We start from the raw sequence: 22,973 nt of genomic DNA on the forward strand, positions 1-22,973 counted from the left end.
ACCCCCCGGCAGCCGTGCCAGGGCCCCGGGGCACCGCCGGGCAGCCCGGAGGCTGCGCCAGGACAGAGCGGGTCAGTCCGAGCAGGGGAAAGCCAGCAAGCGGCTCTGTTCCCCTCCTGAAATCCCAGGGCAGCCCGAGAGCGCTTCCAGCTCTGCTGGCTTCCCAGAACAGCACTGGTACTCTCCGCAGGCCACTTTGCGCTCCCGTGAACCAGCCCGGTAGCAATCATTTGGGTGGCTTCTGTATTATTAGTTTCCTTCCGTTCCTGACCAGCAGTGAGGCCTGGAGCAAACAGCTGGGCTGCGGTTGTCCCCGCTCCCGCCAGGGACGCGCTGCGGAGACCCACACGTCAACCTTTGCGCCTGTTCCTGCTCTGGGTGCCACCGGCTCGTCCTCAGCCCAACGGGCGGCAGCGGGAGCCTGTCCTGCTCCGGCCGTGTCTCAGGCTCAGGAAAGTGCCACCCTGCATCTCAGCGGTTAAATCACAGCTTAAAACAAGGATGTGTGCTGTCCTGTGTTTAAACCCAGCCCCTGCACTGTGTCCGAAGCTCCCGGGGCACCCTCCTCTTCCCCAGGATCACCACTGAGTCAGCCCCATATCTGCTCTGCAATAAACAGCAGCTGCACCACCCCGGTGCAAACAGCGCGTTTTGTGGCCGCTTTCTTCCACTCTTGGCTTTTCCTTTTTTCCGTTCGCTGTTTTGTTTTCTCTTCTCGGGAAAGAAGCCCGAGGCTGGCGGGACACGCGCGGCTCCCACGCGCCGCCTCACTCCTTCTGCCCCTTCCCCGGGCCGGGACAGGGAGAGCGGCCAGGCGGACCGGGGGGACCGGAGCCAAGGACGCGGGAGCGGGGCCCGGGGAAGCGGTCGGGGCCGAGGGGGCTCCGGGCCCCCGCTGCGCCCCACACCTGCCCCGGCGCCGGCCCCACAGCCCGCCCCCGCCCCGCCCCGGCCCGCGGGCGGGAGCACCGGCTGCCGGAGCCGCCCCGTCCCGCCCCGCCCCGTCCCGTCCGCCCGGACTTCACCTCCCGGCTGGACCCGCGTCGTTCCGGGCCATGTGAGCCGTGGGGCCGGGCCGCGGGGCCGCCACCGGCAGCGGGATGGAGCGCAGGAAGGTCTTCGTGGTGCTCGACGTGCTCTGCCTGGCGGTCGGTGAGGGCTCGGTACCGGCGCGGCCATGGCGCCCCCGCCCCGGGGGGCTCCGCAGCGTCCCCGTGTCCCCCCGCGATGCTCCCGGTGGGGCTGTGCCGCGGGCCGGTCCGGGACTGCGCGTCTCGGGTGCTCTGCGCCAGCACCGTTGCTGGTGCTGCTGGGTGGGCCGAGCCGGCGGCAGCCCCGGAGGCACCTGCCCGGCCCCTGTCCCGGGGCTCGGGACCTCCGCGAGGAGCTCACCGGCCCCGGGAGCACCGGCGCCTGGCCCGGAGCTACCGGGCCCCGCCGTGAAGCTGGTGCCCCGACGTGCGGCCGCTCCGTTGCCCGGAGCCTTGGGGGGGGCTGCCCTGCGTGGCCGAGCGGGAGCGGGGGGACCCCCGGGCGAGTCCGGCGGCCTCCGCGGGGAACCGGGGGCTGGAGCCGGCCCCGTGCCGGTCGGCTGCCGGCAGGGCCCCGCCGCGCGGCTCGGCCGGGAGGGACGTTTCCTTCTGCTGCCGCCCTGGCCGCCCGCCCGCCGGCCGGGCCCTGCGCTCCGCGGGCGGCCGGAGCGGGGCCGGGGGCTCCGCAGCCCCGGGCGGTTGGGTCCGGGTGCCCCTTCCCGGCACCCCGCCAGCCTCCCACCCCCCGCTGCAGGCAGACGCCCCTTTCTAAAACTGACGCTGACAACCACCTAATTAAGACGGACTAAAAATAAAGGCCCAGGTCGTAATTTCAGCCTGAACCTCCCGGGCCGGGAGTTGCTTTCTTGGGCTCTAAGCACCGGTGGGGAGAGGCAGGTTCCTGTTTTTGTTTGGATCACTTTTCTGCCTCGTGTGCCGGTGTCTCTTTATTTTTAGGGGAGCTTTTTTGGAGGATGGAATTATCCAAAAAGAAAAGCGGTGTCTAATTCGAGCGGCAAATTGACGTTCGAGGTGTACACAGAGGCGGCTGCAGCCCCCGCTGCGCCGGGCGGCCGCTCCCGCAGCCCGAGCGGGCGGGAGCACCGCGGCGCGGTCCCGGCTCCCGGCAGCGCCTTTTGGCCGCTGCTGCCGCCGCTCGGGGGGAGCGGGGCGGGCGGGCAGCCCGGGCAGCGCCCGGGGTTCGTCCTCGGGAGCGCAGGAGGCGGCGGGTCCGGGCGCGGAGGGACCCCCGGGGAAGGGGCGCGGGGAGGAGGGTGCGGGCGGGGACAAAGGTGCGTGTTCCGGGGAGACTGCGGAGCGAGGGGAGGTGGAACCGCCGGGAGAGGCGGAACCGGGAGAGGAGCCCGGGCTTAAGGTGGACTGCGGGGCACCGCGGCTCCGGGGCCTTGCCCGGGTAGCGCGGGCAGCGCTGGGGCTCCGCAAGTGCCCGTTCGTGGCCGTCCCGTGTGGTATCTGGGCGCCGCAGGCAGCTGCGAGCTCTGATAGGGCCCTATCAGCATCGGGGCTGGCGCCCCAGCGGGTGCGGGTCCTCCTGCCCTGGGTGCAGGTGGCTCGGGACTGTGTCCCCGGGGGGATCCGTCCCCGGCACTGGGGAGCGGAGACCCCGGGGATGAGGGACGGCGGACTGTGTGGCGCTGGGTGTCTGTGTGGAGCCTTCGGATGAGTATCCCCAGTCCTCACCTTCTCTCTGCCTTGCAGCGTCTCTGCCCTTCATCATCCTGACGCTGGTGAACTCCCCGTACAAGCGGGGCTTCTACTGCAACGATGACTCCATCCGCTACCCCTACAAGGCGGACACCATCACCCATGGCCTCATGGCTGGGGTCACCATCACCTGCACCGTTGCCATTGTAAGGAAGCACCATTCCCTTCCCTCCGGGGCAGGGACACCCTGGCAGGTTGTACCCGGGAGCTGGGTCCCAGCCCATCTCCAGACCCCCAGCAAGGCCGCAGGACCCTCAGGTCGAGCCCAGCTCTGCTCAGGGCGGAGAGACACGTGTCCCGTGGGGCTGGTTCCCTGCAGGGAGGGGAGAGGCTCTGGGGGGGCTGGAGGCTCCTCTGCCTCAAACCTGGGAGCCGGAGCATCTTCTACCCTCGTGCTGGGAACCCCGAGACCCTCACCCTTGTCCCGTTGGTCCCCGCAGATCTCGTCAGGGGAGGCGTATCTGGTCTACACGGAGCGCCTCTACTCCAAGTCGGAGTTCAACAACTACCTGGCTGCCCTCTACAAGGTCGTGGGGACCTTCCTCTTCGGGGCGGCCATCAGCCAGTCCCTGACCGACCTGGCCAAGTACATGATCGGCCGCCTCCGGCCAAACTTCCTGGCTGTCTGCAACCCCGACTGGTCCAAGGTGAACTGTTCCCTGTACGTGCAGCTGGAGAACGTCTGCCAGGGGGAGAGCAGGAATGTCACCGAATCCAGGTGAGCCACGGGGCACAGGACGCGTCCCCTCCGCCCCGCCGGCGCTGCCGGGCTCCTGCCGGCTGCTGGAAGCTCCAGCCGCTACCGGCGCTCTCCTGCCGTAGGGCAGAGCCTGCAGAATGAGGGGTGGCTTGACGGGCTCCAGCTGGGTGCTGGGGCGAAACCTCGTGGCCTGACCTGTCCCTTTTCCCCACAGACTGTCCTTCTATTCCGGGCACTCCTCCTTCGGGATGTACTGCATGATGTTCCTGGCGGTAAGTGCCGTGCTGCGGGCAGGCAGCGGGTCCCCAGCGCGTCCTGTCCCACGGGCAGTGCCCTGAGCGCCCTGTCTGCAGGCCGCCGGTGCCACCGCGCTGCTGATCGCTGCCCCTCCCTGCCCAGCTCTATGTGCAAGCGCGGCTGGTGGGGAAGTGGGCCCGGCTGCTGCGCCCCACCATCCAGTTCTTCCTCATCGCCTTCGCCATCTACGTGGGCTACACCAGGGTGTCGGACTACAAGCACCACTGGAGCGATGTGCTGGCGGGGCTGCTCCAAGGCGCCCTCATTGCCGTCCTCATCGTGAGTGTCCCCCGCGTGACCCGGCTCTGCCGCGTTGCTGCCGGTCACGGCTCAGCCCGCGGGAGGGATCCCCGACCTCTCTTTCCCGTCGGTCTGTTCCAGGTGCGCTACGTCTCAGACTTCTTCAAGCACCGTCCCCCGCGGCAGTGTGACGAGAAGGACCCGGAGCGCAAGCCCAGCCTGCCGCTCACCATGAACGACCCTGACCGCAATCACTACAGCTACCGGGGCGCGCCGTGAGCCACGCGTGCCGCACGGCCGCCCTGCCCTCGCCGCGCTCTGCACCGCTCCCGGCGCGGGGGGACGGGGACGTTGGCTCTGGATTAACCGCCAGCTCCGGCGCCTCTTGGCGCTGCAGGTACCTGCGGGACAGCCCCGCTCCCCGGCTCGCCGTGCCGCTGCGCTTGCCGGTGCCCGGCGGTGCCGGCGCCGTGGCCGCGGCGGGGGAGGTCCTCGGTCCCCTGTGCGTCTGAGTCACGCTCCGAGGCTGCCGTCCCAGCCCTTCGCGGGGGGGGAGGGGAGGGTGGCACGCGGGGTGGATTTATTGGGCTGGCAAACCATGCGGAGCAAAGAGCAAACAGGTCGGGAAGTCTGAGGTTGCCTGTGCTGAGCGTGTGTTATCTCTGTCAAATTATCCAGCCTTATGAGTACAAATCCTCGCAAACACAGGGGGAGGAGGACAGCTGCTGGGCTAGCAATGCTTTTTTGGAAAGGATTAAAGCAATCCAGAGCTCTTCTCCGTTCCCTGATTACCTTTAAAAGCAGCCGTGGCAGGCAGCGGCCGCTCTGAGCGCGGGCTGCGCGGGCTCTTCTCCGGGGTGCCTGGTCTTGCGGTGCTGGGAGCGGGAGCGTGCGCCCTGCCGGCTGCGTGCCCGGCCAGGGGCGCTCCAGCCTTTGTCTGTCCTGCAGCTTCAGCGGGTGCTTTCGGGGGTGCGGGGTGTTCGGGGAAAGGGAGAAGCTTTCTGTGGTAAAGGAAAACAAAGGGGGATGTGGAGCTGGACACAGAGCTCTGGGCTCCCTGGAAGGTGGGGATGGGCCGCGGAGCAGCCCCAGCGCTGACGCGCAGCTGCCTCCGGCACCGCAGTGCTCTGGGCCTCTTTTTAAGCTACATGCATTTTCATTATGATGTGTTTTTATAAAAATGTGGTTTTAAAATTAGATCATCCTTAAAGAATGTCTGTGTCAGGCCTGTTCTCTTGCTCCATGGATGCTCCTGGTCTTAGAGTGGATGGGCTCAAGTATTCAGGGTTTCCCCTTCCACGGGAATGGGCTCTGAAGCCCATCGCTAGCAGGGAGGTTTGTTGTGTGGGGCACATGGGGCTGCTGAGCCCGGGCGGGACCAGGAGCGCCCTCGGGGGGGAAAAGGCAGGTCCTGGGGTGGCTCTGCCTCCCGAGCCGCGGGGTCAGCACAGCCTGGTCTGGCCCGGCCCGCAGCAGCTGCCCCGCGCACCCTGCACTCGCTGCGGGCGTCGATGTGCTCGCGCCGTGTGGGTCGCTCCGGTCTGGACAAGCCCTGACCAAAACCACCTTTGCTGTGCGCAGGGAGCTCCCTCCCCACGTGCTGCTTTCCTGTTCTCCTTTGCGAGTTTTCCTCGCACCAGACCTTTCCTGCTCCCTCCGCGGGGTCCTTCCCCGTCCCAGCCCTCGGGGTGGTTGTTTAAGATCTGATGGTGTAAAACAAAGCCGCTGGGAAGTGCCGGCGCAGGGTGTCTCTGCCACACAGTTTGCAAACAAAGGTCTGTAAAGCAGCAGCAGCAGCTTCTGGAGTGCGAGGCAGCGCGGCACAGCGCAGGTTCGGGACCTTGGCTCCTCGGTTGTGCTTGGCCACGGTGCCCAGTTCCCGGCGCTGCCTTGACAGCTCCTGTGCGCAGCCAGGAACGTGCCAGCTCCCTTCCCTTCAGATCCGATTTCACCCCTTGGATGCATCTCTGGAAAAACCAGCTGGGCCGCAATGCTGCAGCGTGCGGCTGCGGGGCAGGGCTGCGCGGGGCACGCGGCGCAGGGGCAGGGCTGCGCGGGGCGCGCGGCGGCTCTGTCCCAGCCCGCTCCAGCTGTGCCGCTGCACGGGAACGGGGCGGAGACCTCCCCCAGCTCACGGCATCCCAAACCATCAGCGATGCGCAGGCAGGGAGCTGCCTGTGTGCTGCCTTCCCAGCCCCATGGACACCAGGAGGCCTCTGGGGAAGGCGAAGCAGGTCCATTTTCTGCTGCGAACTCTAATCCCTCTTGCCTTCACTGGTCCTGGTTGTGGCCGCTGCAGCGGGTGACTCAGGCGCTAGGGATCCAGTCCTGGTTGTGCTGGGGCAGATTCACGCCAAGCAGCGTTGGCCCGCGAGGCATGGCTGGGACCTGGGAGCCATCCTGCTCCCCAGCGTCAACAGCTCCGCACACCGAGGGCTCAGCTGAGACGCCTCCTTTCCAAAATAAGCCGCTCCTGGCAGCGCTCAGCCGGGCTCTGGCCTGCAGCCCCGCTCCGGAGGGGCCCTGCGCTGCCTCCCCCAGCCTGTGCCTCCTGGCCGCCTCCTGCTTTGCCACGCAGCGTCCTCCCGCCCCTGGCAGCTGCGGCTTCTGCCGCCTGCACGGGCTCGGCTCGCTCGCCCCGGCCTCGTCCCCCGGATCCCTCCTGCTCTTGGCATCTTTCTTCAGCTGACTGGGGCAAGAGGCAGGCGCAGGGGCTGAGCTTCCCAGTGCCCGCCGCGCGCTTCCAGGAGCCGGCGGAGGCCTTGCCAGGAAGGATGTTACTCATCCCCTAAACATCCCCTTCCCTGGCCGGCCGCCACGGGAGGAGGCTGCTGCCAGATGAGCCTGCGGGTGGGGGACGCGCGGCGGCCCCTGCTCGGGATCCGGGAGGGGACGGGTGGCTGCGGCCGGTGCAGGTCGCACCTTCCCGGGGGATGTTGGCAGCTTCGTGTGGCACGGGGCGGGGGCGGCTGTGTCCCCCGGGCCCCCCCTCAGTGGGGCGCTGGGCCAGGACCCCGCTGTGCTCCCGGGGGTGACGGTGCTGCCCAGCGCGGCCCTGGAGGATGCGGAGACCCTGGCGAGGGGTCAATGCGAGGCTGGGCTCCCCGAGCAGCCCCCGGCCGGTCCCCTGGGGCGCACCGGGCACCGTCCCACCGCCCCCGGCAGCGCCCGCCCCGTCCCGCTGCCGCGCCGCGGGGAGCACGGGGGGAGCACGGGGGGAGCGCCGCGCCGTGCCCAGCGCCGGCCGGCGGCAGAGGGCAGCAAGAGCCCGGCGGAGCCGCCGGAGCGGGGCGGGACCGGACCGCGGGGCCGCCCGGCAGCCCCAGCCCTTCCGCAGCCCCGGCCGGGGGCCGCGGGGCTCCCTCCTCCTCCTCCTCCTCCTCCTCCTCCTCCTCCTCCTCCTCCTCCTCCTGCTCCTGCTCCTCCTCCTCCCCCTCCTCTCCTCCCGTCAGTGCCCCACAGACTCTAATCGACGATTCCTACGAAACGTGCCCGGTGCCACAAAGACTGCTTTGATCTCACTAAAGGAAGGAAGGGGATAGAGAAGAAATCAAATAGCAAAAGGAGGAAGAACCGAGGATGGGAAAGCCCCCCCACGGGAGGCTGCTAAATGATGCCTTTCTCATTAGAGCAGCCGGGCAGGAGCCTGTCCCAGCCCGGTGGCCCGTCCTGCTGGAGCGCGGGGGCACCGGTGCCTGGCGCAGGGGCTGGCAGGCTGGGGATGCCCCTCGGCAGCGGTGCCACTGGGAGCCGCGTAACCGCGGAGCCCCACCGGAGCTGCCCAGGCACGGCGGGGCTGGCAGCCGCGCCCGCAGCAGCAGCCAGAGGGGACGAGCAGCAGTTCGGCTGCTGCCGCCTGCCAGGAGCCGCATGGAGCCGCGGCTGTGCCAGGGCTGCGCGCGGGGAGCGCCAGCCCGGCCGCGGGGTGTCCGGCCTTTCCCACCCGTCCTGGCCCTTGAGGGAAGGCCTGACCTGCGTGGTGCTGGATGAGCTGCCACAATGGCGAGGGGTCCCCAGGCGCAGCGTGGGGGCTGCTGTGGCCACGGAGAGGGACGAGAAGGGGCTGCAAGACCCGCCTGAGGGCACCAGGGTCCTGCCAGGAGCCGCGTGTTGGGGTCTCTGTTCGCTGCTCCTTCACCAGCCCCCTCAGCCCCGTGGGGTGACGCTTCAAGCGTCAGGGCAGAGGGGACGGGTTCCCAGGCTGGGAGGGGGCTTGGGGCGAAGCTGGTGTTATAGTCCAGCTCTCCACTGCTTTTTTTTGTCTTTATTTTAATATCTTTTCCCCTTTTACACTCCCGCCGCCTCGACATGACCTTGGCCAAATTATTTCCCCTCCCTTTGAGATTTATGGCCCTCCTCCAGAAATGAACCGTTCCATCGACAAAAATAGACATCGCGCTGTTATTACATTTTAAAATATAATAAGGGCTGGGAGACCGCTGTTCTGCCACTCTCCCCCCAGCCGCGCAGCCCATTGCTCCGGGACTCCCGAGCCCCCCGGGCACAGACGGGGTGGCCTTAGCGCAGTCACGCTCTATTTAGTGGTTTTGTTGAGGTTATTATTATTATTGTTCTTTTCTAGCAGGCCCCGGAGGCAAATGGTCCCCCAGGACGGGTTCTTGTCCCCGCCAGCGCTGCGTTCGGAGCCGGCGTGAGCGGCCACACGCTCCGGCGCGACGGTGATGGGGAACAGAGGCAAAGGCAAATTCCAATCCACCTCCCCAGCCCCATCGAGCCGGGGCGGGTCTGGGCTCACCGGGGTGTCTGAAAGATACAAAAAGCCTAGAAAATAAACCAAACACAAAAATCAGAGGTAACTTGAACATTTCAGTTGTTGTTTCCCTCCCCATCACCCCGTTTGCTTCCTGACCCGTGCGTGTGTGTGTTTGTGTGTGCGGCTGCGTCTCTGTGTGCGCGTTTTGGGATCATTTGCTTTCTGTTGGATTTTTCCCTTCCTGTTTTAAACGCCTTGCGCTGTCCCCACTCCGGGCAACATGCAGACGCGACCCCTTCAATGCTGCCACCCTTGGGTGCGGGAAGGCTCAGCTAATTCAAGGGGCGCGTTTAACAGTGCATTTCAGCTGGGTGGGAGGGAGTTTCCCTTCTGGATGGCGGCGCTGGGGTCTCTCTGAGCAAACACCACCCGGGCAAAGGAAAAGGGGCTGGGGAAGCAGTGGGGTTCGCTTTGCTTTCTGCTCAGCAGAGTCGCTTCGACGCCCCGCGAGGCCTGTCCCTGCGCGGGGGCAGGACGGGCCCGGCCCGCGGGCCGCTGCCATCGCCGCCTCCCAAATGGTGACGGGACCAAGGGGACGAGCTGCGGCGGGGACGAAAGGGGCTGAGCCTGCCCCTGGATTAAGGTTGAACCCGAGGAGAGGGTGACCCCTCGCAGCTGCCGCTCTTCCAATGTTGTATTTCCTGCTCTGTGTAAGCCCGGATTGACCTGCAGGCAGCAGAAAACATCGAACCACCCATCTCCCTGAAAGGAGAAAAGCACCAGAAAACCCCCGAGAGAAGCCCGAGGGCTGCACGGACCCCAGCGCGCTGGCTGGAAACACGGGGCCTGGGGGAGGAGGGCGGGCGGGACTGGGGGGCGCTGGGGCTGCCAACGTGGGGGTCCCTTTCCCCAGCTCAGCCGGCCGCCCACGCCTGAGCTTTCCCAGGGAAGCAGCTCTGCCGTGGAGCCGCGTCCCGCGGGGCGGCGGCGCTGCCGGGGCGGGGGGCGGCAGCCGCACACGGGCCAGCTGGACGCCAGAGCCCTGTGCCGGCGGCGGGGGTGTGCGCGTCCCCAGCGGGGAGCGGCCGGGGGCTCCGGGGCGCGGAGCAGGGGGAGGAGGAGGATGCTCCCGCATCACATGACGCAGGGAATTCTCGGTGAACCGAGACCCGCAGCCCCAGGGGAGGATTTCGGGTTTCGTTTCTTTTCTTGATTAAAGAAAATAAAAAGGGGGGGGCGGGGGGGCAGAGGAGAGTGCAACGGGGGACAACGACTTGTTGTGCTCAGTGTTTGCTCAAAGCCAGGCCGGAGCAGCGGAGCGGGGAGAGCGGGGAGCGGGGCGGGCGGGGCGGGAGGCGCAGGCCGCTCGGTGCGAACCGAACCGCTCCGTTCTGCGGGAGCGGCGGGGCCGGGCGGGTCCCGCCGCGGGGCCGGGGCTGGGGGCCGGGGCTGGGGGCCGGGGCTGCCGCTGGGGGGCGGCCCGGAGCTGCCCCGCCGTGCCCGCCCTCCTGGGGCTCCCCCGGGGCTCCCCGGTGCCCCCGCCCGGCACCGCACGGGTTAACGCCACTCCCCGCCCGAGCCGCCCCTTATTTGGCTGCTCAGCCTCCCCAGATTGACACCTTCCGCGGCGGCCGGGGCGCTTGGCCAATGGGAAGGCAGCTCGGCGCGCCCCACGTGGGTGGGGGCCGCTCCCGCGGGTTCCCATTGGCTGGCGGCCGGGGCGATTGGCCGCACGGGCCAGGCCCCACGTGGAGCCGGCGCTGGCGCTCGTTCATTGATCGCGCTCCGCAGAGCGGCGGGCGGGGGCGCCGGGCCCGGCGGGGCGGGAGGGGGCGCGGGCCCGGTGCTGCCGGTGCTGCTCGGTGTTGCCGGTGCTGCCCGTGCTGCCGGTGCTGCGGGGCCCGCCGCAGTTCGGCCCGGCCCGCCCCGCCGCAGGGGTGCGCGCCCGGGGCCGGGGCCAGCAGCGCGGTGAGTCCCGTCCCGTCCCGCACCGGTCCGGTTCGGTCGCCGCCGCGCCGGGCTGGATCTGCTCCGGGACTCCCGCCGGGCGGGGCCTGGGCCCGCTCCAGGCTGGGGCGGCGGCGGGGCCGGTCCCTCCCCGCGGCCGTACCTGCTGCGGGCGGCGGCGGGGCCATTGTCTGCGCGGCGCGGGGGGGCGCGGGCCGGGGGCGGCGGGGGGTCCTGCGGCGGGCGGGTCCCGCAGGGCCCGGCAGGAGCCCCGGGGTCCCCCGGTCCCCGCGGGGATGCGGGTGGCTCAGCCGGGGTGCGCGGCACGGGGGCAGCCGGTGTCCCGGGGCTCGGCCGGTGAGCGGGCAGCGCCGGGCGGTGACTCCCTGTCTCTCTCCCAGGACCTGATCCGGAGCTGGGGAGCGTCCCCAGGCCCCGTCCTGAGCCTGCACCGGGACCTGGAGCAGCAAGAGGGATCCTGGGCCCGTTTGGTGCTAAAGATGTTCCCGCAGAACCGGCCGCCGGTGAGCCCGCCGTTTGGCCTCGTCTCGTCGGGGCCGCGGGCAGCCGGGTGTGCGGTGGCAGCCGCGCGGACCCGGTCACAGCAGGACCCGCACCCCGCAGCGAGCCCTGCACCTGCCTCGCCCCGCGGGACAGGGCAGCCCTGGCCTGGCAAGTTGTGCCGAGCGCGTGTAACGCGCAGGAGCGCTGTGGCTCTTGGCAAACAGCCGCGGAGCCCCAGCACTGCGCGGGTTTGGGTTTGCCGACGTGCTGGAAGCCGGGCTGTGGTCAGGGCATGACCGTGGGACGGGTGACGAGCGGGTGGGAAGCTCTGCCATGTGGCACGTGGGTGAGGACAGAGCCCGTGCCGGCGCTGGGCGGGAGGGCCGAGCGCTGTGTGCTCCGTGCCGCTGGTTGTTCATCCTCCTGCTCTGGCTCCGTGGCTGAACTGGTGCTGAAAGGCTGGAGAATGCGTCCCCTCGGTGCCCCGCTGTCACCAGGTTCCTCTGCGGTAACGGCCTCCTCCTCCTCCTCCTCCATGTGCTGATCTCCCAAGCGCAGGAAACCCCAGGGACTCGGGAACCTCGCTGGCCGTGGGCAGTGACCCCGGGTCCCCTCCTCTGCCTAGGCCCATCTGCAGGCACCCTCGGTTGCCTCGGGAGCTGCTGTCGCTGCCAGCGCCATCCCCAGCACCGCCCAGTCCCTCAAGCTGACCTACCCAGAGACGCTGGACCGCATCAAGGAGGAGTTCCAGTTCCTGCAGAACCAATACCACAGGTGAGCAGCTGCGAGAGCTGGTGAGCCAGCAAGGTCCTGGGCACCCAGCGGGTGCTGCCGAGAGCTGCGTGTCCGTGCGGGCTGGCGGGAAGCGCTGTCCTGTGCTGCTGTGGGCACTGGTCCATCTGGAGCACGGCTGTGCCAAGCGCCAGCTTGGGAGCTTGAAATGACACAGCCAGAGGGAGAAACTCGGCTTTCTTCTGCCAAAAGCCCTGGGACGAGGGCGCTGACTTCCAGGGCCCGGCTTCTGGGCTGAGCTGGAGTCATCGCTGATCTGACCCGCCGAGACCAGCTCCCTGTCCCCGCGCGGTGCGGGCAGAGCAGGGTTTGAGACGCAGCTCGGCTCTGCAGCTCGCTCCATTTGGGAAGCAGATGCTGGGGAGGGGGTTAAAACTGTGCAGACTGCTTCCCGACGCCTCGGTCCCTTCGCCGTCCGTCTCCTCTTATCAGCCCCTTCCCACCCTCTTTCAGGTGGTTTTCTTGGCTTGTGCTGGCAAGCGGGGTTGAACCTGAGAGCAGGAGGCTGGAGCGTGGGGGTGCTGGGAGCGCTTGTGCTCCGTCCAGCCCTGGAGACTTTGGGAGGTGGGCCGGGGGTCTCCCTCCCTCTCTCTCCTCTCCTCTTCTCTTTATTTTTACAGCTTGAAGTTAGAATGTGAAAAGCTGGCAACAGAAAAAACAGAAATCCAGCGTCATTATGTCATGGTGAGTGAGCTGCACCTGAACGGAGAGGGGCGGCGGGGGCGTCTCCTGAACCATCAAAGGACGCGCAGCCCCGGGATGCTTTGGCTTCCCCGTGCGCCGGCTGTGTGGTTGGGCTTGAGAGCTGCTTCCTGTGCCTGTTACGGTCTGGCTTTCCCCGGCACGAGCTGCGGTGTCCCCGCGCTCCCGGCTGTGCCCGCGCGCCCGGGTGTCCCTGCATGCCCTTGTGCCCGGCTGTGCCCTTGTGCCCGGCTGTGCCCTTGTGCCCGGCTGTGCCCTTGTGCCCGGCTGTGCCCGCGCGCGGTGGCAGGGCCGTGGCAGAGCCTCTCCCACACGGACGGCGACTGGGTCCGTTCTGCAACCGTGTGCCAGCGACACCTCTGCTCCCAGACAACGAGCTGGGGACCGTTATTTTCCCCCGGCCTGGCCGCAGTGTGGGTGTTCGTGAGCAGGGTGACCCCACACACCAGCACCGGGGAGGGATTTCGGGCTGTGAGGCCCCCTGGACTCCCCATGCTGATGCTGCCTTCTCTCCTTTGCAGTACTATGAGATGTCTTATGGCCTGAACATCGAGATGCACAAACAGGTGAGTGTCAGTGGCATGGGAGCGTGTCCCAGCTCCCTGTCCCTGCCCCTTCGGGGTCGTCCCCATGGAATGCATGGGAAGCACCTCCTGCTGTAGCCTGCGAGGGCTGTTTGGGGTTGTGCAGGCTGTTGGGAGCTCTGCCCCGCTCCGTGTCGCGGCCGGGGCCTGTCTCAGCTCCCTGCAGACGCGTGCGCTCTGCTGTGAGCTGCCATTTGCTCGCTGGCTTTCGGCAGCATGTTCTCAGCTGGGTTGTGATAAGCTTGTTGCAGCGGGGAGAGAGCAGTGGTGGAGCACTTGTGCTTGCACGACTGTTCACGTCGGTTGTGCGCGGCCGCTCGGGGGCCGTCACGGAGGAGATGGGCTCCCGCAGAGCGAGCTGTGCCGTGCCACAGCAGGGTGACGAGCTCTGGCTCGCTGCCTTTGCAACTGCCCCGTGCCAGCTGGCCCTGCGGCCGGCTCGCCAGGGCGATGAGGAGCATCCCGAGGTGGGGGGCAGCATCGGGTGGGCTCCCCGGGGCCTTGGGGCTGCACATCCCCCCCCGCTGCCTCCCCATCCCTCCCTCCCTCCTCCCGCTGCGCCGCGCTCCAGGTCACCAGCTGCTCCGAGACAGAAGGTTTCTTCTCATCTATTTTTAAAGAGGCTGCGGAGCCTGCCGAGGCGCGCTGCAGCCGCGGCCCCTTCCTTCCCGCGCCCGCCGCCTCCGCCAACTGTTGCGCGGGCGCTGGCCCTGGGCTGCCCGGCACACGCTGTCACCAGCTCCGCGCCTGCCGGTTAGGGCTTTCTGCCGCTCCGGGCGTGTCCCACGGCGTGCCGTGCCCCGCGCCGTCCCGCCGGGCGATGCCGAGGGTCTGCCGGTCCCCCGCTCCTCTCCTCCGGCTGCTGATTCTCCCCAGCCCTCGCAGGCGCGTGTTTTCTGCTGGCTCCAGGTGCCTCTGGCCGCCCGCCAGCGAGCTGTCTGCACTTTTAACAAGGGCCGCGAGCCTGCTCTGACAGCCAGCGGCCATTGTGTGAGCAGTGGGAACCGCCTGCGCGGGAGCCGCGCTTGTCGCCGCCGCGGGGAGATCGGGTCGCCGCCTCTCCTCGCTTGCCCGTGGGCACGGGCAGGGCTCTCGGCGCCGCGGGGCGCTGCTGCCCGCGCCAGCACCCCCGGGTGCCCGCGGCACCGATGAGGGCAGCGCTGGCACCGGCGAGGGCTGTGGCACGGGGGGGTTTTACCCGGGTTTGGGAGGCTGTGGTGCTGCAGCTTTCCAGGCAGCCACCGCTCAGCAGGGGAAGCTCAAGACAGGAACGAGCAGGAGACGTTAATCCATTTATCGTTGCTTTGGGGGCGCTTTTTGGTGTGGAAGGGGCCTGTGGCTTTTTATAAAACCACCTCCCCAAGTCAGCCTGGCCCTGGACTTGCTCACCGCGAGCCGGAGGGGAGGTGACGGGGCTGGTGGCTGGGGGGGCTGAAACAGCATGATCATTTTTCATGCTGAGAGCGTTAAAGTGCCAGTAAATTGCACATTAACGAGTGCGAGTGAATTGGAGGCAGCTCTCCCCAAGGAGCTGCTGCCCATCAGTGCATTAGGGAAGAGAATCCATCACTGCCGGCCCCGGGAGACAGCTAAATCCTTCCCAGAACCGCCGGCTGCCAAATCTCCTTGCTCCCCCCGCTCGCTTTCTTTTCTTTCTCTTTTTTCTGCCTCCCTCGGAAGGGGAAGCGAGGGCGGGTGCTGGATTGTTCCTGCTCTCTATGGCTCTGGCACAAATGGGTTGGTGGCTGTTCCAGAGGGCAGCGCAGGGTGTCCCAGGGTCCCTGCGGGGAGATCGGGGACTTGGCTCCGTCCCCGGCTATTGGGCCCTTCAGCCCCAACAAGAGGCTGACGAGAAGCTCTGGGCTCAACCCCAGGGCTGTGGCTGTGGGGCTGGGGGTGCCGAGCTCTGTGCTCCCCCCGCCGGGCGTCGCAGCGCGGGGCCGGGTCCTGCCGCGGCGGGGGTGCGCTGGGGGCACGGCACGCCGCTGCGCGCCCCGCGCCGCTCCTGATTGCCTGTGGCACTCGAGCGTTGCAGCAAAGCAGCAGCTGCGAGGAGAGCACCTCTCCAGGGCTTCCTGCGGCCGGAGAGCGCAATTAGCGGTTGCGGTGCCGCAGGAGGCTGCGCCGGGGGCGGAGGGAGCCTGCGGGGGCTGACCCGCGGGGCTGGGGGCTGCGTGGGGCTCCCCATCCCCGGCAGGGAGGGGGTGGGAGCCTCTTGGGTCGCGGTGGAGGATGCTGGGCTCGTGGTTTTGGTGTTGGTGGTGTTAGGAAGCAGCTTTCCTGATTTTTCCGCCCCTCCCCGGGGCGTTTCTGCTCCTTGGTGCTGAGCAGCAGCTCTTGGGGCTGCCGAGGTGGTGGTGGGTCGGGGGTGCCTGGGGACCCCGTGGCGCGTCGGGGGCAGTTCTGCCGCTTGCCCTGAGGACGCTGCCTCTGCCGCCAGACGGAGATCGCGAAGCGGCTGAACGTGATCTGCGCCCAGCTCATCCCGTTCCTGTCCCAGGAGGTGGGTGACCCGCGGGCTCCGTCCCAGCACACGCAGCTCCCTCGGGGCACGGGGAGCATCCCTGCCCGGGCCGGGGCTGGCTCTGCCCCTCCCCTGCAGAAGTGACGCCCTGCGGGCGCTGGGTCCCTGCCCGGGTGACCCGACCCTCCTCTCCCGCAGCACCAGCAGCAGGTGGTCCAGGCCGTGGAGCGTGCGAAGCAGGTGACTATGACCGACCTGAACGCGGCGATCGGGGTACGTCAGCCCTCTGCCTGCCGCTGTCCCCACACGCCCGCGTTCGCGCGGGGTGCAGTGGTAGGGTGCTGTGGTGCTGTGGGTATGGGGAGCGTCCCCATCCGTCCCAGTAGCTCCTGTCGCAGGGTGGGAGGAGGCAGCGGGAGGGACGTGGTGGAGGGACGCGGTGGCCCTCGCAGCTCGGCTGGGGACACCCTGGGGTCGTGTCCTGCCCCTCCTCACCCAGCTCAGTCCCCGGCTGGCCCAGGGCTGCTGCTGGGCCGGAGCAGCCGCTTCCCCCCGCCCCGCAGCCGTCCTGACACAGCCCTTCGCCTCTGCTCTCTCCTCCTGCTGCTCTCCAGCACCAGCTGCAGACCCAGCACCTCTCGCACCACGCGCCCCCCATCCCCCTGACCCCCCACCCGTCGGGGATGCAGCCCACCAGCCTGGCCGGCATCGGCAGCGCCCCGGGGCTGCTGGCGCTCTCGGGGGCGCTGGGGGCCCAGGCCCAGCTCCTTGCCAAAGATGACCGAGGAGTCCACGACACCGAGCCCAGGGGTGAGTTTGGTGTGACCGTCCCGCAGCCAGCAAACGCGGGACCCGGTAGTGCTGGGCCCCGGGCTGCCTCTGCTCCCCATGGGCATCTCCCGGGGGGGCCGGGGCTGCGGGGGGCGGCTTGTCCCACGCCCGGGGGCTCCTGACCGGGCTGTGGAGCGGGGGCTCGGTGCCTGCGAGGGGTCTGGGTGGGGAGCGTCCCCACCGAGCAGCACTGCTGGGGGGCAGCGGGACAGGCTGGGGCTCGTCCTGCCGCTGGCCCGGCGCTGCCACGAGCACCCTGCGCCGTGGAGGAGCGGGCGGCTTTCCCGGGGCTCTGGTGGTGGCACAATGTCCTTCCTTCCCTCCTCCTCCTCCTCCTGCTGCGCCAATGGGTTGCCACGGCGACAGAGCGGGACCCCGGCCCCGTAAGTGCCTTTTCCTTCTCTTGCACCGTCTCACTGTGGCTGCGCAGGCTCCGGCGGGTCCTGGGGCGCCGGCGGCTGCGAGGACGGGTCCTGGTCCCCAGCCGAGGCCTCGCTGCTGGCGCAGCTCTGCGGGGGCAGCGGGTGGGTGCGCTTGCCATGGGGACCCCTTCCCCACCGCACATGGGCAAAACCATCCTGTCCACCTCGTCACGCCTTGGTGGGAGCTGGAGCCTGAGCCGGCTGCACCGGGGGCTGCACGGGGCCCCTTGTGCCACGGAGCCGGCGCAGCCCCGCGTTGGTGCTGCCGGTCCCAAGAGCCCCTGACTCTGTGTCCCCAGAGCTCCCTGGCGCTGCCCAACGGGGAGCGGGCACGAAGCGTCTCCGAGTACCTGAGCAGCAGCAAGAAGAGGAAGGTGGAGGAGAAGGACTTTGTTACGGACTACGTGAGTCCTCGGCTGGGGATCCCTGTCCCCTCTTGTCGTCCCCACACCTCCAGCATCCCAGCTGGGCGTGGGGCAGCCGCCAGCCCCCGTGGCTCCAGCTGCCCTCTGCGTTTCAGGGCAGCGACGCGGACAAAAGCGAAGACAACTTGGTGGTGGATGAGGTGAGTGCGCCGGGGGGCTGGGAAAGGGCAGGGGGATGTCACAGCTCGCTGTGGCCGGGCTGTCCCTGCCCTCCTGCCTGCACCGCTGCGGCTGACCCCATCCCCCCAGGACCCGTCCTCCCCGCACAGCGTGCACTCCTACTCGTCCCGGGAGAACGCGGCGGAGAAGGTCCCGCTGGGGAGGAAGGAGCCCGTCCCGCTCAGCCCGACCTCCATGGCCTCGTCCAGCAGCACGTCCCCGCCGCGCGGCAAGGACGCGCCCACGGTACGCGTGCTGGGCTGGGCTGGGCTGCTGCGGAGGGCGAGGAGCAGGGATCGGCTCGCTGGGGGGGCCTGAGGAGACACCCCCGCAGGGCGGAAGCGTGGCTGTCAGGTCTCCCTGCTCTGTTCCCGGCAGGTGGAGAAGGCGGGGACGCCCAGCCTGAAGTCCAGCACCCCCACCTCCCAGGGTGACACCGCGGCCCCGGGCGCCAGCGCTGCCCAGTTTCGCCCCACCGCTGCCAAGGCCTCCGTGGACTCCCTGGGTGAGCCTGGGCTGAGCGCTGGTCCCGCAGCCCCCGTGGGGACGGCCCCTGCCCCGTCCCTTCACGCCGCCTCTCCCCTGGCAGCCCTGGGCCTGAGGAACCCGCTGGGAATGCAGAGCCCCTACTCAGCCGCCTTCAGCATGGCCCACCCCGCGGTTAACGGGGACATGGCCGGCACCGGTGCCTACGGCAGCCTCCACCTCATGTCCCCGCAGCTCAACGGGGCTGCGGCCGCCGTGGGAGCCGGCAGCTACGGGCGCTCCCCCCTGGTGCGTGAACCTCTTGCCGCGGGGATGCGGGGCCGTGGGGCGCGAGCGTCCCTTACCCGCTGTTCCCGCAGGTGGGCTACGACCCGCACCCCCACATGCGTGTCCCGGGGCTGGCGGCCAGCATGCCCTTGGGGACGTCAGGGAAGCCGTAAGTGGGGCTGCCTGCGGCAGGGATGGCGTTTCCGGCAGCGGGGGGCACGGCCTTGGCGGGGGCAGCAGCAGCGCAGCCGTGCCCGGCCGGGCTTCCTCGGCACCGCGCTGCTCCCGGCTCCCAGCCGCGCTGCCGGGGCCGGGCACGCTGGGCTGCTCTTCCCCCGGGACCCTGAGCTGTTCTCGCTGCTCTGTCCCCTTCCAGCGCCTACTCGTTCCACGTCAGCGCCGACGGGCAGATGCAGCCGGTGCCGTTCCCGCCCGACGCCCTCACCGGCTCCGGCATCCCCCGGCACGCCCGGCAGCTGCACACGCTGACCCACGGCGAGGTGGTCTGCGCCGTCACCATCAGCAACTCCACGCAGCACGTGTACACCGGGGGCAAGGGCTGCGTGAAGGTGTGGGACGTGGCGCAGCCGGGCACCAAGACCGCCGTGGCCCAGCTGGACTGCCTGGTGAGGCCGGGCTCGTTGCCCTGCACGGGGTCGTGGTGACGGTGTCTGGGGTCCCCGTCAGGGACCTCAGGGGCGCTGGGAGTGTCTGTGCCCCGGGCAGAGTCTCTGTGTGTGTTTCTAAGTGGGGCGGGATGGGGCTGCTGGTGCGGGATGGTGGTTCCGTGATGCCAGCGTGCCACCCTGCACACTCACCTGTTCTGAGTGTCCCAAGCTGCTGGGGGCCTGTGCAGCCCCCGCTCTTGCCATTGCTTTTTCTGACTTAAAATGAACCTTTGCCATTGTCAGCCCCCTGGCCAGATACTTCGTATGGGCTGCAGTCACACGGGCTGAAGCATCACTGGTGCAGCTCTGTCCTTGTTTCTGCTTTTGCTGGTGTGAGTCTGGCTAGAGGGACAACTTCTATTTCTTTTAAAAGTAAATGAAATGGTGTGTCGGGCCGCAGCCCCGCAGAGCCGGGCTGGCAGCGCAGCCCTCACCTCAGAGCGTTTTTAACCTGTGCTCTCTGAGGTTTGTTTGAAATGGGCTGCCGGAGTCGCTGTCCCTGTGCCTGCTTTGAGCAGCCCAAACCCACGTCCTCTCCTCGACCTGCTGGCCTTGAGGCCTGGGCAGCCTGACAAATATTCCTGGATGGTGCTGACCTTGAGGATACAGATGCATGAGCAAGGAAATGACTGAGTCAAGATCATTTCAAGCTGCATCAGAAATTCGGGAGCAGGGAAAAATGGTGTTTTAGTGCTCGGAGCCGTGGGCTGTTGAAGGGCTTAACGGGGTCCTCCCTCCTGCACCCCAGAACCGCGACAACTACATCCGCTCCTGCAAGCTGCTGCCCGACGGCCGGAGCCTGATCGTGGGCGGAGAGGCCAGCACCCTGTCCATCTGGGACCTGGCGGCCCCCACGCCCCGCATCAAGGCCGAGCTCACCTCCTCCGCCCCCGCCTGCTACGCCCTGGCCATCAGCCCCGACGCCAAGGTCTGCTTCTCCTGCTGCAGCGACGGCAACATCGTGGTGTGGGACCTGCAGAACCAGAGCCTGGTCAGGTGAGCCTGGGCGCGGGCGGCGCGGGCAGGGCTGCTCCGAGCTCTTGGGAACAGGCACCGCTCGGTCCCGCGGTCTGACCCAGGCCCCGGGACAGTCCCGTCCTCGCGGCCGGGGTTTCACGTGCGGATGCCGGAGCCCTGACGGCCGTGCCCTCCCCTCCCCGTCCGCGCTTCCCCAGGCAGTTCCAGGGCCACACGGATGGCGCCAGCTGCATCGACATCTCCAACGACGGCACCAAGCTGTGGACGGGGGGGCTGGACAACACGGTGCGGTGCTGGGACCTGCGCGAGGGGCGGCAGCTGCAGCAGCACGACTTCAGCTCCCAGGTAGGGCCGGGCTGACGGCAGCTCCGCGGGGCCGGGACCGGCCGGCGCTGCCCCAGCCCCTCTGTCCCCCCAGATCTTCTCCCTGGGGTACTGCCCCACGGGAGAGTGGCTGGCCGTGGGCATGGAGAGCAGCAACGTGGAGATCCTGCACGTCACCAAACCCGACAAGTACCAGCTGCACCTCCACGAGAGCTGCGTCCTCTCCCTCAAATTCGCCTCCTGCGGTAGGCGAGCTCCGTGTTTTCTGCTTGGGCTGCGTGCGGCCCCAGGTGGGTCCGTTTGGTCCTTTTGGGGTCCCGAATGCTGACCCGTTTTCTCCCGCCCCAGGGAAGTGGTTTGTGAGCACGGGGAAGGACAACCTGCTGAACGCCTGGCGCACGCCCTACGGAGCCAGCATCTTCCAGGTGTGCAGCCCTCGGCGCCGGGGAGACGCTGCTCTGGCCGCGGTTGTGCAGAGCGGGACTGCCCCGTACAACCCGGCTGTGAATGTATCTTGGCAATCATCAGCCCCGTACACAAACTCGTCCCTGCAGCCTCCCCGGGCACAACTTGGTGCCCCGAGGCCGTGGGGTGGGAGTGGGACCTCACCTGGGGTGCTGCTCGTGCTCACCCTGCGCTCCTCTCCTCTGTCCAGTCCAAGGAAACCTCCTCCGTCCTCAGCTGCGACGTCTCCACGGATGACCAGTTCATCGTGACCGGCTCGGGGGACAAGAAAGCCACGGTTTACGAGGTCATTTACTGAGACCACGAGAGGTGCCAACCGCGGGGGGGCCCACGCCGCGTGGACAGGCAGACACCCCTGCGATGGACGGACGGACGGACGGGCGGGCTCTCCCTGCCCTCCCGCTGACTTCCCAAAGAACGTGCAGCCCGGGCCGCGGCGGCCGAGCGCGGGGCGAGCGGCGAGGGCGGGGGGGCCGCGGGCCCCGCCAGGCGTCGCGCGGGGGGGCGGCCGCTGCTGCTCGCAGCAAATTGCCCGGGGAATTTCTCCTTGTTTGGTTCTTTATTTGTTGGTTTGTTTCTAAATCCGGACTGAGGGAGCTGGGGACGCGGAGGGGGGGGGGGTCTGGTGCTGTTAGGATTTTTGTATGATGGTTTTAACTTTTTGTTGTGTTTTGTTGGTTTGGTTTGGTGGGGTTGTTTTGGTTTTTTTGGTTAAGGTTCGGGGCCAGGCTGGAGAGGATGGTCTCTGTCCTCACGTCCCTCTGTGCCTCCTCCTAGGCTGTATTTAATAATAAAACCAAACAAAACAGCAGAGCGGCGCCCTGTCCCGGTCCCGTGCGCGGTGACGACCCCGCTGCTGTGTCCCCGCTGTCCCTGCGGCTGTGGGGAGAGGCCGCTGCTGGAGGAAGCGGTTTTGGAAGGCAGCGAGATGGGAGCAGCCGGCGCTGGTTTATCGGTCTGGCCTCGTGCCAGCGCGGCCGTGGGGAAGCGGCGCTGGGGCCGCGGGGTGGGGAGCGCGGCCATGGCGGGGGACGGGGGGGACGGGGGGGACGCCGGGCCCTGGCGCCGTGGGGGGCTGAGCTGACCCGGCAGGCGAGGCTGCGCCCGGACACACGGGTGGGAATCCCCTCCGTGGGCTGTTCTGCTGCCCTGTTCAGCCCTGCAGACGCGGGCGAACCCGCTGCTCGGGCGAGGCTGTAATTCCCCCTTCTTCAGATGCGGACACATCGCCCCGCTGGAGACTGGCACATTAAAGAGTCATTTACTAGGCACAAGCGAGTTTGTGTTCCCCTGGATTGGGATTTGCCAAGATCGCACCATAAATTAGTGTGTTTCCTGGAAGAAAGTAAGAAGAGTAAAAAAAAAAAAATAATTAAAAAAAAAAAGAGATAAAGTGGAACATTTTGTAGCCAACATAAAAGCCAATAAAGGAACATTTCATTTCCCACTGGGAAGGGAGGGACGGTGAGTTGTCGCAAAGAGGGGAAGGCAGCGCGGGGCTGAGGGCCAAACCCTTCAGCATCCCATTGTCTCCTGCTCCCCGCAGCGTGGCAGAAGGTGACAAGCCTGGCAGGGAACGCCGGCCGTGCCCCAGTGCCTCCCGGCACGGGCAGAGCTCCGCGGTGCGGCAGGACACGGCGCGGGGCCGGCGGTGACCCAGTCCGGTCTCCTGCACACGCCAGTGACAAACCGCATCTCGCTGCCCCTGTGCAGAGCCCGAGCGAGGGCGGCTCAGCTTCCCGTGTGACGAGGGGACCGGGACGCTGCTCAGCTGGGGGGGTCTGTCTGCCCTGCTCTCCAACCCCGATTCTGCAGGGACATAGAGCCTGCCTGCACTATTAATAATCCTTGGCATGAAGCTGCCACAGTTTTCACTACTATGGAGATGTCAAAGTGAAAAAAAAAAGCTACTGCACAATATGCACGAGGTTTCACAATAACTCAGCAGCTATTATATATTGTTCTCTTTATAATAAATACCACAACAGCCCAGCCTGCATCGCTGGAGCCATAACAAGTAGGGGTTTATTTTTAATCAGAAAATGTACTGATTTTTGAAGATAGACACAGCAGCATCTAAACCTGGTGAACGCTCCCTGCGCGCTCACACACCAGCGTGCTCCTGCCTGTTAATCTCAGGCTGGCTTCCAAGGACCTGAGCCCAGCTCAGGCACATCCGCGTGTGTGACATGTAAGAGGCCCCATGGCAACCGAGTTCTTCCAGCAACAAAGTCTGTGCCTAAATTCC

The 22,973-nt window shown here is 67.7% G+C and overlaps 2 protein-coding genes across 4 annotated transcripts; both read left to right on the forward strand.

Moving 5' to 3' along the window:
• Window positions 1–968: 968 nt before the first annotated feature.
• On the forward strand, window positions 969–5,196 carry PLPP2 (phospholipid phosphatase 2). 3 transcript variants are annotated; one of them, XM_080359354.1, is made up of 6 exons: window positions 969–1,152; window positions 2,751–2,902; window positions 3,197–3,474; window positions 3,671–3,728; window positions 3,810–4,032; window positions 4,135–5,196. In XM_080359354.1, the coding sequence occupies exons 1-6, from the start codon at window positions 1,101–1,103 to the stop codon at window positions 4,182–4,184; spliced, it is 813 nt and encodes a 270-aa protein (XP_080215480.1). In that variant the 5' UTR covers window positions 969–1,100; the 3' UTR covers window positions 4,185–5,196. The 3 variants fall into 3 exon arrangements, with proteins under 3 accessions (XP_080215480.1, XP_080215479.1, XP_080215481.1); XM_080359353.1 differs by having other exon boundaries at window positions 3,856–4,032; XM_080359355.1 differs by having other exon boundaries at window positions 969–1,148; window positions 3,856–4,032.
• A 5,958-nt stretch (window positions 5,197–11,154) lies between these two features.
• On the forward strand, window positions 11,155–21,023 carry LOC308049401 (transducin-like enhancer protein 1; the record flags this gene model as incomplete). Its single annotated transcript, XM_080359028.1, has 20 exons — window positions 11,155–11,178; window positions 11,784–11,932; window positions 12,571–12,634; window positions 13,174–13,218; window positions 15,677–15,739; window positions 15,899–15,973; window positions 16,315–16,510; window positions 16,898–16,914; window positions 17,253–17,357; window positions 17,474–17,518; window positions 17,628–17,783; window positions 17,916–18,042; window positions 18,127–18,311; window positions 18,383–18,459; window positions 18,667–18,916; window positions 19,707–19,954; window positions 20,134–20,281; window positions 20,355–20,505; window positions 20,609–20,685; window positions 20,916–21,023. The coding sequence occupies 20 exons, from the start codon at window positions 11,155–11,157 to the stop codon at window positions 21,021–21,023; spliced, it is 2,310 nt and encodes a 769-aa protein (XP_080215154.1).
• Window positions 21,024–22,973: the final 1,950 nt, after the last annotated feature.

Source organism: Nesoenas mayeri, assembly GCF_963082525.1.
Source record: "Nesoenas mayeri genome assembly, chromosome: 25".
Classification (NCBI taxonomy): domain Eukaryota; kingdom Metazoa; phylum Chordata; class Aves; order Columbiformes; family Columbidae; genus Nesoenas; species Nesoenas mayeri.

Bases quoted from the DNA above. Each gene is read 5' to 3' on its own strand.
- PLPP2 (XM_080359353.1), top strand. From the start codon at position 1,101: ATGGAGCGCAGGAAGGTCTTCGTGGTGCTCGACGTGCTCTGCCTGGCG. The intron at 3,729-3,855 runs GTAAGTGCCGTG...CTCCCTGCCCAG, and splicing joins ACTGCATGATGTTCCTGGCG to CTCTATGTGCAAGCGCGGCT. The intron at 4,033-4,134 runs GTGAGTGTCCCC...GGTCTGTTCCAG, and splicing joins CCCTCATTGCCGTCCTCATC to GTGCGCTACGTCTCAGACTT.